Raw genomic sequence first — 17,158 nt, forward strand, 5'->3', positions numbered from 1 at the left:
ATTTTTTGCAAAACCCCTGCACAGTATAAGAATGCAAATTATTTCTCAAAGACACTGTAAAATCATCGTGGTGACACTGGAGTCACTGTGACTGACAAGAAGGAACAGCTGGCTCGTCTGAGGGGCACCAAACTCACCCAGAGCAAAGAAAAAGCACAAAGCTGCAACAATTTCAAGGAAAAACTGCTGAGTTCTGGCTTGTCCAGGTTAAAAAGAAACACACATTGTTAAATCTATGAGCTGCAATAGAACCTCTGATGGATCCCTTCTTATATATTCATTACATTTATTTTGTATCATTACAGCAATTAGACTGATCTTATATTCCTTTAGCTTTGAGCTCTATGTTGCTGGTTTTATCAGCACATTACCGCTTCTTAAATCATTACATGTAAGCAACATTCTCTGGCATCACACTACAAACAGCTCAGTGTCGCTTAAGTTAATTAGAGGACGTTTGCACCATCAACCACCATCTACAGAACAACTGTAAATTTGTAAAAATGTATTTATTGGATAAGCTTGATCATTTTATTCCTACAATTTTTAATCTTTCAACTTCAAGGTCTATCTGTTATAAACTGTCTTTATTATATCCTGTTTGGGGAAAAAACACATTTAATGGATGGATAATCTTGTTGTTGAGGTAGTGGTAGTAGAAATATGATATATCTGCACTCTAAGTATATATTCAGTATCTGCTCTTTAAATGAGTTGGTGAGTCAAAAGCAGGGCGGGCAGTTTCTGCTCTCCTCTCATAAAATCGGAGTTGTAACAAAATGATGCCCAAGTGTCGTTTGTGTTTGTTTGTAAAGCTGCTTCCCTCCTGTGGTCTGACACCACTCCAGATAACAGCTGTCAGGCTTTTAATGAATGACTTTCTGCTCCAAGTGTTTACAGAACACAACAAACACCACCTTTCCTCCCCTCAGCCTCTATTCCTGCACAAACAACTGTTTGATCACAAACACAAACCGTCATCACATTTGGTGTATTTATCTCCTGCACTGTTGTGTGACTGCTGCTAAAGATGAGTCAAGTATAATCACTCGGTGCGCTTTGTTTCTTTATTTTTCATTCAGACCTTGAACGAACACTCAAGCAGTGGCTCTCTGCCTTGACATAACCACAGAAGTCTCCTCAGTGACCTTCTCAGTAATGTTGATGTTTTTGGCTGATGAGAGTTTTCTCAGTCTGTATACAGAAAGCAAAAACCTGCAGGAGGGAGGGGGTTGCAGTTTATTTCAGGCCTAATACGACATGGTACCGCGAGCCTGGTTTGTTATTGCAGCCGTGACCTCAGTGTAACTCAGCAAATCGTCCCACAGAGCAAAGTTTTGTTCATCACAGAGAACTCGCTGCACACAGAAGGAACAACATCATAAAAGGTGAATTAATAATTAGTCATTTTTATGTTTGAGTGAATAATTTGGCTGTAAAACTGTAAAAGAAAGACATAAAGCCTCACTGCTCTCAATTTCACTCTCACAGTTTACTTGGGTTTACTTCATTAAACAGTCCCTTACTTAGAAATGACAGATAAAAGCATCAAATAAAACCACATTGTCTGCATGCAGTATGTCAGCCAGACAGCAAGCACAATGCACAGCATATTCCAAATAGATGAGGGAAATATTAAATGCAGCTCTGCTGGTGTTTCAAATTCAGCTCCTTGTGGCTTTCCAGGTGTCACACAACAATGTAACGTGTAAATACTGTGAAATAATGTCGCCACTTGCATTCTTGCCCCTCTTTAACAATTGAATGACATCTTGCATCATATAGATTGCAGTTTGTTCAGTATGAAAATATCACGATGGTCCATGTGAATTACTTTGTATTTGCTAAGTGAAAAGACATCGAAGTGGTGACAGCAACTGAGCCTTATTGTTCAAAATATGTCGTTTTGAAGCTGTTTTCCTGAAGGTTGGAAGTCAGCTTTACTTCATTTTGGGGGGGGAGAAGGTTTTTAGACAATGCTGTCAATGAAATTCATCTGAGTTTTATATTTTGATAAGATTGTAGTCTTTAGGGTTGGCTGGACCCCAGGAAATGTTATGATTTACAAGTTGGAAACATAGCAGACGGATCCTCCTCAATCCTAAAGACAAATAAGTCCACTCTTTCGTTATCTACTCTGCAAGCAACCTTCTTTTTATCTGCAGGATTTGTTGGTTTTGCTGCTGTGCCCGTGCCGTGACGATAACTCAACAGAGACGGAGGCCGAGGCGATCATGACTAGTGATAGTGATCAATAATTGAACACCTTCGGACGGCACGTGTGTGATGTGTAAGTAACGGGTGAATCGAGACAGCCCGGCTCCACAGTTTGTCTCCTGCAGTGAAATGTGTGTGTGTGTGTGTGTGTGTGTGTGTGTGTGTGTGTGTGTGTGTGTGTGTGTGTGTGTGTGTGTGTGTGTGTGTGTGTGTGTGTGTGTGTGTGTGTGTGTGTGTGTGCGTGCTCTGAGAGCACCAGGTGTACGCAGCTGTCCGTCTGATCAGGGAACTTCAAAAGCCGTAAAAGCAGCAGTAAGCAGTTACGCTCTGATGAGAGCTGACCCTTCAGATGTTGGGATCTGTAAACGGCCTGATATGAATGGATTTACCCTGGAGCCAGAAATAAAGCAGAGTACACTGAAGTCGTTCAACGTGACTCACAGATTAAAAGAAAATGAATAAAAAACACTGCGCCGCACATCTGCGGATGAAGCCGGTACTGCTTTGAGGCTCCGGCAGGCCATAACTTTCGGGGAGTTTCTCGTAAAAACTCTGCTGTGGTGAAAGGTGTAGCGAGGAGCTTTGAAACTGGAAAAAGTCTCTGGAAAAAAACTCTTAAAGCTGAGGTGTCACACCCCGCTTACAGGACACGGCGTTTTTCAAAAACTTGCATTTTTTCCCCCGTTTACATGGAGTCAGAGTCCGAGTGTTTTCAAAAGATTCCCTTTATAGTTCACAGACGAACGATATACATCCTAATTTGACCTCAATTACATCAGAAAAATAATAGTATAACCTATAAACTGTAATGATTTCTCTTCAATGTAGTGCAAATGAAGTGCTTTTTACTTGTGTCCAAACTAAATAATGGACAATTGAAATTGGAAAGAAAAGAAAAGTGTTTCTCTTCAGACTGACGTCTGTTCCCAGTGAGCACATTAATAGCAGCAGCTACTTTTATTGAAAGCTTGTAATCAACATCTCCGTTGCTTTGTTACTTTAACAATTTGAAAAGTCGTCCAGCTGGTCAGAGGAGCTGGCTCTTACGTCATATGTTTGACGATCACTGTCCTAAAGTGTGTTCCCATTTCAGAACAAAACCGATTCTTTTGTTTTGAAGAAAAATGTTGATAAAAGGTTAGGGTTTAACCTCTTCTGATAAGATTTAAAAAAAAAATTAAAAAATGCAACTTTAACTTCCTTCCTTCTCACTGGAACCATCAGCTCCGGCGTTCACTGTCACAACAAAAACTGTCGATACTGAGATATCGTGCCTGGCCACAGGAGGTTTCCTCGCTGCGATAAATTACACAAACAATCATTTGCTTCTAGTCAGCAAACGCACACACGCCAACCCGATGACAGCAGCACAAGGTCCTTCCCTCACCAGGAACAGGCCCTCCACCCTCTCCACCCTCGCCACGGCTGGTTTGCTATATTGACCCAGGTAATGGTGATAATGGATGTTGTTCACATCAATTGGAAGATCAAACAGTAAAAAGGAACATTTTCCTTCCACAATTCAAACTCCCAAGTGTGCAGCTTCAGCCCATTACATGGCGCGGTGGGGAAACGCTGCAGCGGATAAAGTCTTTGGAAACAATTGAAAACAGAACATGTCTGATTCTTATTCTGAATACACACTCCTGCCAAACGCTGTGCAGCCAGAGTGTTACTGGCTGTCAAAGTCAGTACAAAATCTGTGCTGGTACAGGCTTACGGACAGTACAGTGACGTTGGGCAACATCTGGGCATGAGGTGGTACCAGTGAGTCGCTCAGTCTTCTAGTGTGTCCTGGATTCTGCTCCCGGAGTTCAGCAATTGTCAAATTTAATCTTTCATCAGCGTCAATATACCAACTGCTTCTTCCTCTAGTGTGGAGCTCAGTTATGGGAGTCACTCACTGCACCTTCAAGTGGTATAAGATGGTATTACAGTACTAGTAGTACTCATAGTATGACTGATGAATGGATATGTGTATATTAATCGAAGATTAATTTGAATTCAAGGTAAAAGCAGGAAGCAACAACGCCTTATCGTGAGGTAAAGGTTTATGTTACAATGGACAATATGACTAATATACCAGAAAAAACATTTGTATTGAAAAATCTGTGTCACTGAAGAGAAAATCTGGTTACATCTAACTTGATGATCTCTATCCAAGAAGAAATCTTAAAATCTCTATTTGGATCAAATAATGCTATCAGTCCAGTTTAGAGACATATAAGAAAGCAGCTGACGACAAAGCTCTTCTACATCTAGGATTGCACTTCAAGGTTTTTCCTTTTGCTATAAAAAACTAAAAGTGATGGATCAAAAGAAAACTAATAGTTACAACAAAAATGTTGAGGTTGTTTCAGAAGTCTCCCTGTTAGTGAATGAAAGGACGTCACTGGAACACGTGATGTGTTCACAGACAGGCCATATCACCAGAAGGCACCGGCTGAACAATAGAAACTCAGATTTACAGATGAATTAAAACCAAATCCAAGTTTGGTTGTCAGAAACATTCTGATTTCTATCTAATTACTATTGTTACATCATGTCACAGATTTGATGACATGCAAGTAAAGCATCAACGTTGGTTTGTGTTTTGACACGGTCTATCACCTCTCTCTCTTATAGGAAGCAATTAGCAAGCATCGTACAATTATTCTCTTTATTGTTTGCTCCTATCTATTAACAAACATCTCCAATTAAAACAAAGAGTGAAAGATGTATATTAACAGACAGCAGCAGATGAGCTCCAAGAGTGTTTAGTTCAGCTTTGATCGGACATCTTTCTTTGCATTTGGATTTAAACGCCTCGATATAAAGTCACATACGCTGAAATCAACGTTTTTATGTTGAGACATTTTAGTACATCCAGTGTCTCACTTTCCACTTGGCTCCCACATTCACATCTCAGTGCGAATATTCTCTCTAAAATTAACCTCTGTGCTGTTTCCTTTCCGGTATTTGCTGGAGATCTGGAGTATGTTTCAGTTTCACTAATCTTAACAACCATTAATTCAGCAAAAACATTCTCAGACATCTGCAGACTGACGTCGCAGCCGTCACGGCTCAGATCAAAAGTGGTGGAGAACGGCTTCTTTTCTCGGTGGTGTCCCGAGGACTTGGTTGCGTGGGAACACATAAACAGAGCATCTGAACAGCCACAGATAAGACACCATGTGCCCATGACAAAGACCGGGTCTCAAGACATCGAGAACAGTTTTCTAATAAAAGGGTCAAAGATGATAACTGCTAAAATCTTGCAAAATCAATGCAGCATGATACAGCAAATTCAACAATTGAGGCAACTGAAATGAATCACTGTGGCATTTGGACAATGGGGAAGGACGGAAGCATGTCAGCACCAAGGTACAGTTTCTTCACGGAAGCGCCTCCGGCACAAATGGTGCTGCTCATACGCACTAAAATAAAATAGTCACATTTGTGTAGAAATGTACCGGAAGAGTCTGAACATAGTGATTTCCATCTGAAACTTGCTCCGCTCTGCTGATCCTCCACCAGATTACTGCGACTCAACTGCTCAAGACACAACAAGGGCGTTTATTGTGTGCGACCGGCTCGCTTCTTCTGAAGAGCACAAGTTGTTTCGGGCACATTAAGCCGCGGCTGCAGCAGAAAGTGATGACCTTTGAAAGAGCGAGGTCTAATGTGGCTGCTCTTTGGCCCAGCTTCACTACGTGATGTCACAGGAAGTGAATAGTATCCTTATGAAGGGTCAATGCTAAGGTCCAAAAGCGAGTTTGAATTTCCCCTGATGTCATCGAGGGCCGGTCTTTCGGCGCCGACACAAACGCTCTCATTCGGGCCCCATGAGCACATACATGTGCATGTTATCACACAGAGCCCGGGGGTGGGCGTCCACCAACATTACTGAATGCTTGAGATAAGAACCATTAAAGAGTTTGAGGGCTGACCACAAATGCTTTCACAAACAGTTAATAACCAGCGAGAAGCAGTTAAGTCGATTAGAGGCGGTTATATCTGTCCAAATGTTATCCAAAGTGCAGCTAATTTTGAAACGAAGCAATGTGATACTTTCTGATTTGATACCATGGCAACGACACCTTATATGATAACACTGCACCATACAGTAATATATGGAATACACAATACCAAATGGTACCATAACATAGCATATAAAACAATACCATACAATATTGTTTAAATCGATCATATGATAACGTACTGTTTTTATCAACTTCCTCTGATAAAAACATCATAAATATTCAGCTCCAGGAAATAAATAATAATAATTTTCGTGTTTCAGTTGAACAGAAGTTAAACCACAGTTGATTCTAAAATAATAAAGGGTAGATGGTCACCTGTGTTGAATTTTGAGACTTTCCCTCTTCTTTTGGCTTTTTTACAAAATGTATAATTCAGTAGTTGGGAATCAAATACCTCAAACTATGTGTTGTCTGCACCGGATCCTGAAAATGTGTAATGGCACCTTTCTGAATGAGATACAAGTACTTTTCTCTTAAACTGTAAAGTTCACCAGCCTTCATACAGTGGACATTTCTGTATTGGGACTCCAGCAGGGGCATAACTTCAAGGAGGTGAAGAGCAGAGAGTCCGAGGTGATCGCAGACAATGGTCAGAGCAGGAGGTCAACACAATGAAGAGGAGGCAGGGCAGCTTCATGTGGTTGGTAAAGCAGGAGGATAAGGAGAGGTAGAGGCGCGGTGAGGGTTTGAAGGCAAGGCAGGAGGGAAGTCAGGCTCCCAAAGAGGAAGGGGTGGGGGGCAGTGATTCAGACAAACAGGTAAAGACACTCCAACGTGACGGAAGTCGTCTAAAATGAGTGTGCAGGGTGTGTTAGACTGTCGTTCCGTCCTGCAAAGCGACACACAGTCTATACATCCACACTTTCTATAAATAAACCTTCATCTGAAAAACCTTTTACAGGAGCTTCACATAGCAGATTCCGAAGGGTGCAGTGGGGCCAACAATAAATAGGAGAGTGCACAAGTGAACATCTCGCCATCCTTCAGCTTCACACAGACGCACCATGAAAATATGACACGGTAAACCTGAGCGATGCGAAGCCAAATCTCCCTGCAGGAATGTGTTTGACTGCATGTTTCTGTGTGAGAAACACAGTCAAGCTATTCACCGCTGCCCGGGCAGCACTGAGCCACTTGATCAACACATAGAAGAGCTGACAGAACGCAGGAGAGCTCCCTTACTACAACCGCGCTGCTTTGGGTGTCAAGGGGCTAAAAATAATGTCAAAAACTATTCACACTCACTTTATAAACCAGGGAAAAGACATCACTCTCTCCCACTGTGGAAGTTTCAATTTAAACTTTAACAAGATTGCTGTCGCACAACCCTGGCAACTTCATTCATAACGAGACCAAAACCCAGCCACGAATATTCCAAGTAAATGTTTACACTTTCCATTCCTCCATTTATATGCATTGCAGATTGTAAAAAAAACAACAACAAAAAAACACCAAACCAGCAGTGCAAAGGAAATGCATTCAGATCAATAAAGCATGAATGAAAATCCCACATCTGGTCAATAAGTACCAACACATTGCACGTTAATGGAGGTGGAACTGCCTTTTCTATGTGTGATTTTAAGAGTTCAGGGATGGGAAACCATACAGCCAGCTCCCAGCAGATTACAGCAGCTGCTAATGTAAGCAAAGGGAGGCTGTGCAGTGTCACATCCCTGCTGCTGCTGCTGCTGCTGCTGCTGCTGCTGCAAAGTTTCTGTGGAGGATAAAGTTAAAATACAACTTTTGCAGGAGGTACAAGTCTCAGATGAGGGATGGTTTTTCCCACTACAAGATGCTGAGAGCAGATCAAGTCGGGAAATCTGAGCAGCCCTGCAGTTTATCAACTCGTGCATTCATGACAAACATAAAAACCAGCCGGTTTATTTTGTTTTTTGGTTATTTTTTAAACCAAAAGCGTCCAACTTTTGTCAGATCTGTCCAGTACTCACCTCCCCAGGTGTGAAGGAGGAGGAGCCCGACCAGCAGAGAGGAAACGACCCGTAAAGCCATGCTTATCGTCCGGAGCTGCGGAGCTGCAGAGCTGCAGAGGTGTGTGTGTGTGTGTGTACGTGTGTGTGTGTGAGAGAGGAGGGAGTCTGACAGGAACTGGACCTCCTGGAAAGAAACTATGAGAGAGAGAGAGAGAGAGAGAGAGAGAGAGAGAGAGAGAGAGAGAGAGAGAGAGAGAGAGAGAGAGAGAGGTCCTCCACTGTAAAAAGAGTCTAACTCAGTCTGCAGCGTTGTACAATAAAGTACACTGAATATCTCTCATGTCATCCATCCCTATTTGATTATTAGATTCCCCTCCAATCACTCCAACCGTGTTTATTAATGCCCCGTGGTGTTTTGTTTTGTTGTTGTTGTTGTTGTTTTTTTTGCAGGTGTAAATACGAGTGTGGAGTTCCAGTGAACTCGTCGCGGTGTGTATTTTTTGCAGCGGGCAAAACAAAGGAGGAACTTGAGAGAGATGAGCAGGAGGGCGGAGGTCCGGACACAAACACTGTGCTGAGACATTATTTACAGCCCCAAGACACAAACAAGCGTGCATGTCCTCACCCGGAGGAATGGATCCTTCTTTCTCTCAACAGAAAACCTTGATTGATGGGGGGATGATTTCATTTTTGTAAATGAAGGATGGATGTGGGTGTAAAATTGTTGGTTCAGCATCCAGGTCATATGATGTGCCTTGGCTGTGTGTGTCTGCATGGCGACCTCTGGCAGATCTTTGTTTTTCATCATATTACTAATGTTGTTTAATAGGGAATCAAGCAAACCTCAATCAGCAGCACCACATCTTGGAAGCAGATCAGGGATGATCCACAGTCAATTTCACAGTATTAAATCAACACTTAAAGAGTTGGATTTGAAACGGTGCCCCCGGGTGTATTGAGTGCTTTTGGTCCATATTAGATTTGGTGTGAAATAAACTGAAAATTGAGTTTAAAAAATAAAAAATAACACTGGCTAACACTGGACAATGTTAATAAGACTTAACTTGTTAATCCTAACGCTTTATAACACTGAAAGTTAACACTGTTTGCTCATATAACTCTGTTAAGTGATCATGAACAGTGCACAGATAAATATATAGTGTTATTTTTACATCTTTGTAGTGTCAGATCATCTTTCAATAGTAATTAAATAATACTTGTAACCATCTAATAACAAGTTATTACAATAATGCTTTTAACATTTCATATTTAATCGTTCAAAAGCACCTTTTCAAGATGCATTTAACGTTTGTATTTTCAACCATGAGTTATACAAAAGCACTTAAGAAACTGTTCACATGCTGAACTTCAAAAAAAAAAAGGTTAAACTGTGGGAAACACCCAGAAGTAATTAAAAAAATTAAGGTTGCAGTTACTGTCTGTTTAATAAGGACTACTATGTGGAAATAAACTTTTATAATTGTTCAGTTAGTGTTTTAATTTCTTCATCTTGGTTTTGCTGGTTAAGTTAATGTTTTCTCCTCCCAGCTAAAAGGGGCTGTGGTAGGCCACCCTGAAGTGAGGGAAAAAGATAACTGACGTATTCATTATTTGGACTATTTTATGGCCTGTTTTACCAAGATCCAGTAAAAAGACAGTATTTTGTGGGTGACAAGTAAGACTTATACCACAAATGGCATCATGTGCATACAGGAGTATTCAAATGGGGGTTTTGTTTGTAGCCTGCATTCACCGTAACATTCACCATCTGATGGAGGTCTGAGCCCCAACAAGCACAAAATAAAATGTGATTCCATTGAGTGAGACGTGATGTTGGAGGAAGTTGGCAAAAATGTCAGATGCTATTAAAAAGGGAAGGGAAAATGTATGATCAGGTGTACAAAAAAGAAGAAAACAAGAGCAACTGAAGAGGTTTTGAAAAGATTGCTCCTCATTGCTGAACCAGGTTGAGGAAATACATGGTGGCCTCTCAGTGTACTTTGCTTCCTCCTCTCCGTCCAAAAGTATGCATTTGAGATTGATTGGTGACACTAAAATGTTCTGTTATTCCCATGGTGAACTGTCCAGGTTATGGTAATTAGATTACCCTATTGAAAAACACAAGATACTTCATCCTGAACGATTGTTAAGCAAGCTTGATAATGAGCTGAGGAGGTTTGGTCACCAGACTTACATGTTTATCAGTTCAGCAGGTCATCTGGTGTTGAGTAACTTAATTTACAGAGTTCATGATATCATCTGTGCCACACAGGCTTCCCTGCAGGGTGATTAGGCTTGTTGCAGGGGAGGAACTGTCTTTTTCAAACTTTAACAGGATTCAAACCGCACGCTGGAGGTAAAGAACAAACCTGGTCACATCTAAACAATCATATATATATATATATATATAAACTATTGCAGGGGGACTTTTGCCACGCAACAGCACTATCTAATGCTTTTTGTTTGAGTGCACACAATTCATTAGTCAGCACCCACTATCCAGATAAACTTTGTCCTTCATATTTCCAGTTATGGAGATAATATTTAGCTATCTACATCCGGACCCGCAAAAGAACAGCACTGGAGTCCTCCTGTGCACTAGATGCCAAGCGTAACCGGGATATAGCAAGGAAGTCGACGGAGACTGATTCCCAAAACAAACTGTGTAAAAACTAAATGTGTGCCAGAAAGCATCCTATCACATTGGCGAGGCAGATCTCCTGTAGTCTAATTCCTGCACTTACAGTGTGTGCCCAGGTTTGAATGTCAGGGTTTGGATAACCGTAGTGTTTGCCAAGCTGTAAGAGAGCTGCCACGTTAGTGGGATGTACCGAGCAAAAATATCCCCGGGGCATGAGAGGGCAGCAGGGAAATTATATGTATAAATAGCTTACTATGCAGATGATCTTTGGGCAAGGCATGCATCATTTCAGCCGAGCCCATCTCAAGAGAAAATAGTTTACATCCATGAGGATCCCAAGGAAAGACCTGGGAGTGCAAAACGTTATCCCCCCTGCTAATATTTTAGAAAAATTCTGGATTTTAATAAAGATAAATGAAAGTGAAATAACTTTTTGGGGCAGAAAATGTAGTGTAACAGCCAGTAATCATACTGACACAACATGAGCTTTGCTTTTATGGATCCCAGCAGATGTTAATAACACTTTATAATGTGAAAAACATTAGGAAGCCTGGCACTCAACCAAGAATTACTCCTTAGTGTGAGACACCGCATGTGGAGCAGGCAGCATCAGAGTTTTAGAGAAGGTCCAGGAGGTGTTGTGTATCACTCTGCAGGTCTCCCACGAGGAGAGAGAAACCCTTAGGCAAAAAATACTTATACTTCAGGGTGGATAGAATCCGCCGTTAATTCAAAAACAATGACCAGAAGAAAGAAAGAAACGTGTAAAGCGAGGATGCCAACTCTCACTGAGTGACAGGGAAACTTGCCCAATTACTTCTAAACGTACAGGCCACTTTACTCCACCACACATTACATTTTATTTTTTTATTTTTTTTTGGCTTCCTGTTTTCACATAAAAAAATATATATATATTGTTAACAGCTGTTGGGGTTCATAGGAAGCCCATTAGTTTTTCACTATGAAATGTCACAAATGTGTTTATGTAAATCCCGGCAACTGTTGAACCTTTCACTTTCGCACTTCCTCTATTCCCTTGTATCAACCACCATTTTTCACCCCACCCTCTGGGTCTCATCACAAATCGCACCCTTTTGCGTCGCCTCCCCCAGAGGTGCCTCCACTAACTCATCCACCTTCAGCCGAGCAGTAACACGCTCTGCCACCACATGAGGTCTTAAAATAGTCCTGGATAGCTATAAAACAGCTGTGAACTCTGCTGATTGAATCTTTCTCCGAGGGCTGCTTCACCGCCTGCGGCAGCCTGTGTGAAAGCACTCCTCAGGTTAGACCTGGCACAGGCTGCCATCAGACGACCTGAGGGGCCGACATGTGCTGCACACAATATGACACTTCCTCAGACTTTGTGCAGACAGCGAATAAACCCGAGATCAGCAGTGCTGTTACGGCAGCCAGTTAAATCTTAGGATTATTTGATCCCGTGTGAACGATCAGACTCTGCAGTTGGAAACGGATCAAAGGACACTGGGACGGGTCGTCGACACGCATCTCCGTAACCTTCACCGTTAGAAAACATGTCTGCCATCTGCTGTTGCTGCCAAGTGGACCGCCTCTGAGTACAGGTCAGAGCCGCATCGGAAAGACAGAGCAATAACGCCGAAGTCACCGCTGCCAAAGTTGAGACGAGGTCTGGTCCGGACAGCAGCGCGCCAACAGCCCAGCAGTGAAAGTCACCACAGGAGGAGAGTGATCTCTACAACGATGCAGCAGACGTGGTCTGAGATGATGTCTTCCATGCTGCAGAGATTTGATGAAGTGAGGGCAGTGCCCAGTAGAAGGTCCTTTACGTGTTTTATTGGAGCGTTTTGTCAAGGTTATCGCCATATTCCAAGAATTACAGTTTAACTTCTAACACAAGACGGCCATTTGTCGTTGCCGTGTCCGCTGTCATCTTAGCCCTTTTTCAAGCAGAGCTATTTAGATAGGATTTTCTATTTATTTTTATTTGGAAGCAACAACATTTTAAAAAGGCCGTGAGAGAGCTTGAGGGAACCTTGTCAGTCTGTGTTCTGTGCCAAAGTCTCACATGGAAACTCTCACGTTGACATGAAGGTTGCTGTGGAGTCGCAAGAAAGACATTGATCCACACGAAATTGTGACAACACACATGTGTGCACATCAGGGGATTTGAACCAGTTAGAGTTCAGGAGCAAGTTTCATCTTAATAGGACTGCAACAACTCCAAAATGTCATGCCGCATCGGACAGAGGCACAAGTCCATCCTGAAAATATTGAGATTGCAGAACTCTTCGATTCCAAATAGAAATGTGATATCCTATCTGCTACAGTATTTCTCTCTAATATAATGTTGCTGTTTTGTCATTTTGACACTTTGCAGGGGTCAATTCACAGGCCTTGTGTTTGAAACCCCTGTTATACATGACGCAGCCGAAACATCCCATTGAATGCCGGATCCTTCTTCTAGTTTTTATTCACATTTTTCTTTGAACCCATTTCTTTTCTTTCTTCTTAACAAAGTTCAGTGTTTTTCTCACATTTGCTCCCAACCGATGTTGTAGCAGTGGTCATCGTCGTTTGTGTGAGAAACTCAACACAACTTCCCATCTGGTTTACCGTACCACTGCCTCAGAACACGACACAATCGCAATTGTTTGACCGTGTACAATGTGCTCTGCAGCAGAGAGGTTTCATGTTGTTCACATGAGTTCCTGTCTATAAGATGTGTCAATATTCATGCTTATCTCGAAACTACGGGGGGGGGGGAAACAGCAGGCTTTAAATCAGTGTCGAAAAGGGTGTAAACCACTTTGTTGATGTTTTCATTTCCTTCAGGGTGAAGCTCCATCCTTATAGTTTATGTTGAGGGCAGAGATGTAGGCATTCTCAAAAAAGCTAATTGTTCCTCCCCTCAAGGTCGGTAACTCGTGACTAATTCTTTTCATGAGCATTCTCAGGTGGGGCACAAGGAGCAGGCGTACAGTATATTAATACTCATAAAGAAACTGGGGAAATCTTTTCGTCTATTTGCAACTGGCCTCTTGAAATTCCTCCCGGACAAATTGCAAGAATGTCCCCTTTTCACCCTTTATTTAATATGATACATCCTGGACGGGGCGTTTGGGAATATCACAGGCCACTGGGTTTGGGAATGAAGCAAACAGAAGCAGGAAAAGCTCCATCCCCTCCCCCACAAAGTTCCCAGGGACTGGACTGAACCTGCTGACAGGGGAAAACCTACATCAGCCCCACTGCTGCGGACAATCCCTGTTATTCTCTAAAGTATTCCTTTTTTTTTCTTCTTTTTTTTTATTTTGTTACTATGAAATCGCGTCAAAAGCTTTGCAATTCAGAAATAAGATTGTGACTTAACATCTGACTCATGTTCTAACACTTGAACTGTACTCAGCAGGATGTCAGCTTAGAGCACGGGAATGTCAAGTGGGCAAATGCGGCGTCGAACTTCACCATGAAGCAGAAGTACAGGCATAACAGGGGTCAGGTGGGCACGGTGTCTTTTTGCAGGATCATTTTCTTTCTGCTCCATCTTCAGCGTGCACCGGAGCCATTTTCAGCCGAGAGTGAACGATTGGCATTCGGCTCAGCACCTCCAAGTATCCAGTGATTGCGTGCCATCTTCAGAGGGAGAGATAAACCAGCCTGAGGTGGAGGAGTTAAAGCAGTTTAAGAGTGCTCTGTTACGCGTCTCATCCCCTGTTGTTTTACTTTCACTTTTCTCTCTTAGCAGCGTATCTACCAGTTAGCCAGTGAGTGCTGTGTGGAACTGGCCCATGCCATCTCTTTCTTTGGTTTATTTGAGCACACCCCTTAACTCTTTATACTTCTAGTTCATTAGGTTGATTAATAAATCATCTTGTGACTTGCATTCATGAGCAGTATCAGGAGTAAACACATTCTTGATCCCCTGAGCCCACCTAAGTCATATTCTGTGCCCCTCATAGGGAGGAAGGTCCAATAGATCGGCTGCAGCACTGGACAATCAGCAGGAGCCGAATAATGTGATGAAGAAACGGCTTGAGCGGTAGGATCAAACTCTCTGTTTGCCAAACTTAATTGCATCAAACTCAAATGAACTGGCAGTTTCTTTCTGATTAAAGTTTAAACGATAAGCTAAAATCACGAGATGTTGATTTATACTGATCCTAAGTGGTCCTTTTCTTCTGATCAAACTTTCAGTAGGACTCAGAATAAAGTCTTTTTTGTAACATTTCAAACTGTTATATACAAAATAGGAAAGATCTCGGTTAAAAACAGATAATCAGCTTTATCCCCACTGACAGGTTGCACACATTTACCCTTGAACTTGGCTCCTTTTAAGATTTCCCCTCCTGATGCACTAGTGCCCCGACTGTGCTCCCTGTGTGCCATTCCTTTGTGATTGATGATTGCTCAGGACTTCTGTTTATCTCACCAGGCCTCTCAGTGCTGTGCTCATGGGCCGAGGAAAGCCAGAAGGAAGGAAGGAGAGGAAAAGAAGTCATTCTTTCCAAGCCACTGAGGAAAAACCCAGGAGCAAGTTGTTTTGGGGGTCGTCCACGCGGAATGAGAGGCAGCTATTGTCTGAGCTGCTCCAGAGGATGGGGGGCTTTTGAGCGGGCGCTGGTATGGTGAGGGGGCGCCGGGGGAAGAGTGGGAGAGAAATTTGAATTTCTGCTCAACTCCGTCACAACAACAGGGATTGTGACAAAGAGACACTTTGATAATGACACAGCCCAAGAATTGAACATTGCTTCTCCATGGTGATTATATGTAATAGTGGCATAATTCATAATAAATCCACCCACTGACATGTTTCTACAGAATGCCTGTCTGGGGAGGCGTACGAATTAGGAAAAACATAGAAAAGTCATGCATCAAAAGGTTATTAAATGTAGTTTATCGCTCATTGCCTTCATCACGGAAGAGAAACAAGTACAGTAGAGATTAATAGACAATGAATGATATTCTTAACTTTAAGATATTTTTGTAGTATGAAAAATCTTCACTATCAATAATGTAGATGCATCTACTAACATTAAAACACTATCAAAACGTTTGGTTGGTTTGTTGGTTTGTTGACATTTAATCTCACAGGTTATGGATATTGAAATAAAGTTTCTCAAAATGATAACATATTTTGTAATATTATGTATCCGTTTTCATACTTACCACAAATAGAAATATTTGAATGTTTTGTGATTATATTTTTTTGAGTGTATAAATAACTTACTTGATGATATTCAGTTTTTTGAGGACGCCCGTGTCTTATGCCTTATTCATCATCAAGGAGGAAAATGAGTTTTTGTGGTTGCAGGGATCTCCGTGACTTTTGAGACGGATGCACGATAGTGAGTAATGAATCGGGAAGTGATGGACATCCTGCAGATGTACAGAAAAGGGCCTGAGAAGACCAGTCAGAGCAGGAAAGTCACACTGAGGGGCTTCCACTGTCTTTCTCATCCTATTCATAACTCAGTGAGTCACCGAAGGAAAATCCTGTCTGCCACTTTCATCTCACCTTCTTCGTCAGTTTTCCTCTGCTGCTTCCTTCGCAGGCTCAGTGCACAGCAGAGGCGGCCCGCTCCAGGCGGACCACTACACAGGAATGCGGGGTCCTGCTCCGGGTCTCGACCAGTCTGCACTCCAGTGATTTCTGCTGTGTGGACTTTCTGTTTTCCCAGAGATGCTTCGAGTCTGCCACTTGCCCCCTGTCCACACACACACACACACACACACACACACACACACACACACACACACACACACACACACACACACACACACACACACACACACACACACACACACACACACACACACACACACACACACACACACACACACACACAGAACCAGTCAGATGTAAATGGTTGTGAGTCTAGTGCACTGGCTGGTTGCCAAAATCATCAATGAAGCAGAAGATCTGAACTCTGAGTACTAAAATAAACCTCCAAATCTGGGAACACACCACAAAACTTAGAGTCACTGCTACAGGTTTTCAACAGTTTGAACAATGTTGAGGCCACAATGTGTTGCACTGATTTGCACTATCACCTCGGAGCAAGAATGTCCCAGGTCTGAGTGTGGGTTGGACCGTTCAATGTGGAGTTTGCATGTTTTAACTAGTGCAGATGGATGGATGGATGGATGGATGGATGGATGGATGGATGGATGGATGGATGGATGGATGGATGGATGGATGGATGGATGGATGGATAAAGCGGAATAGAAGATGGATGAATGATATTTAATGCATAATAGTTGATGTTCCACAAGTGGCTTTGAAGATACCACTAAACTATTTTTAAGTTCCCATTTGAAAGTGCTACTTGAAAGAAGAGATTTTTCTGAGGAGAGAAAGAGAAGCG

General features: G+C 42.2%; 1 protein-coding gene across 6 annotated transcripts in view; it reads right to left on the reverse strand.

Annotated features, from left to right (window-relative positions):
- The window catches only part of mcamb (melanoma cell adhesion molecule b), a gene marked incomplete at its 3' end in the record, with an annotated part of 41,155 nt that extends 32,841 nt beyond the window's left edge, over window positions 1-8,314 (reverse strand). For all 6 annotated transcript variants that reach the window (XM_080459772.1, XM_080459770.1, XM_080459768.1 and 3 more), the window contains exon 1: window positions 8,189-8,314. In XM_080459772.1, coding sequence (XP_080315898.1) covers window positions 8,189-8,249 — 61 coding nt within the window. In that variant the 5' untranslated portion in view covers window positions 8,250-8,314. The remainder of the gene's footprint in view (window positions 1-8,188) is intronic.
- Between the last annotated feature and the right edge of the window lie 8,844 nt (window positions 8,315-17,158).

Source organism: Lipophrys pholis (genome assembly GCF_963383615.2).
Source record: "Lipophrys pholis genome assembly, chromosome: 3".
Lineage (NCBI taxonomy): Eukaryota > Metazoa > Chordata > Actinopteri > Blenniiformes > Blenniidae > Lipophrys > Lipophrys pholis.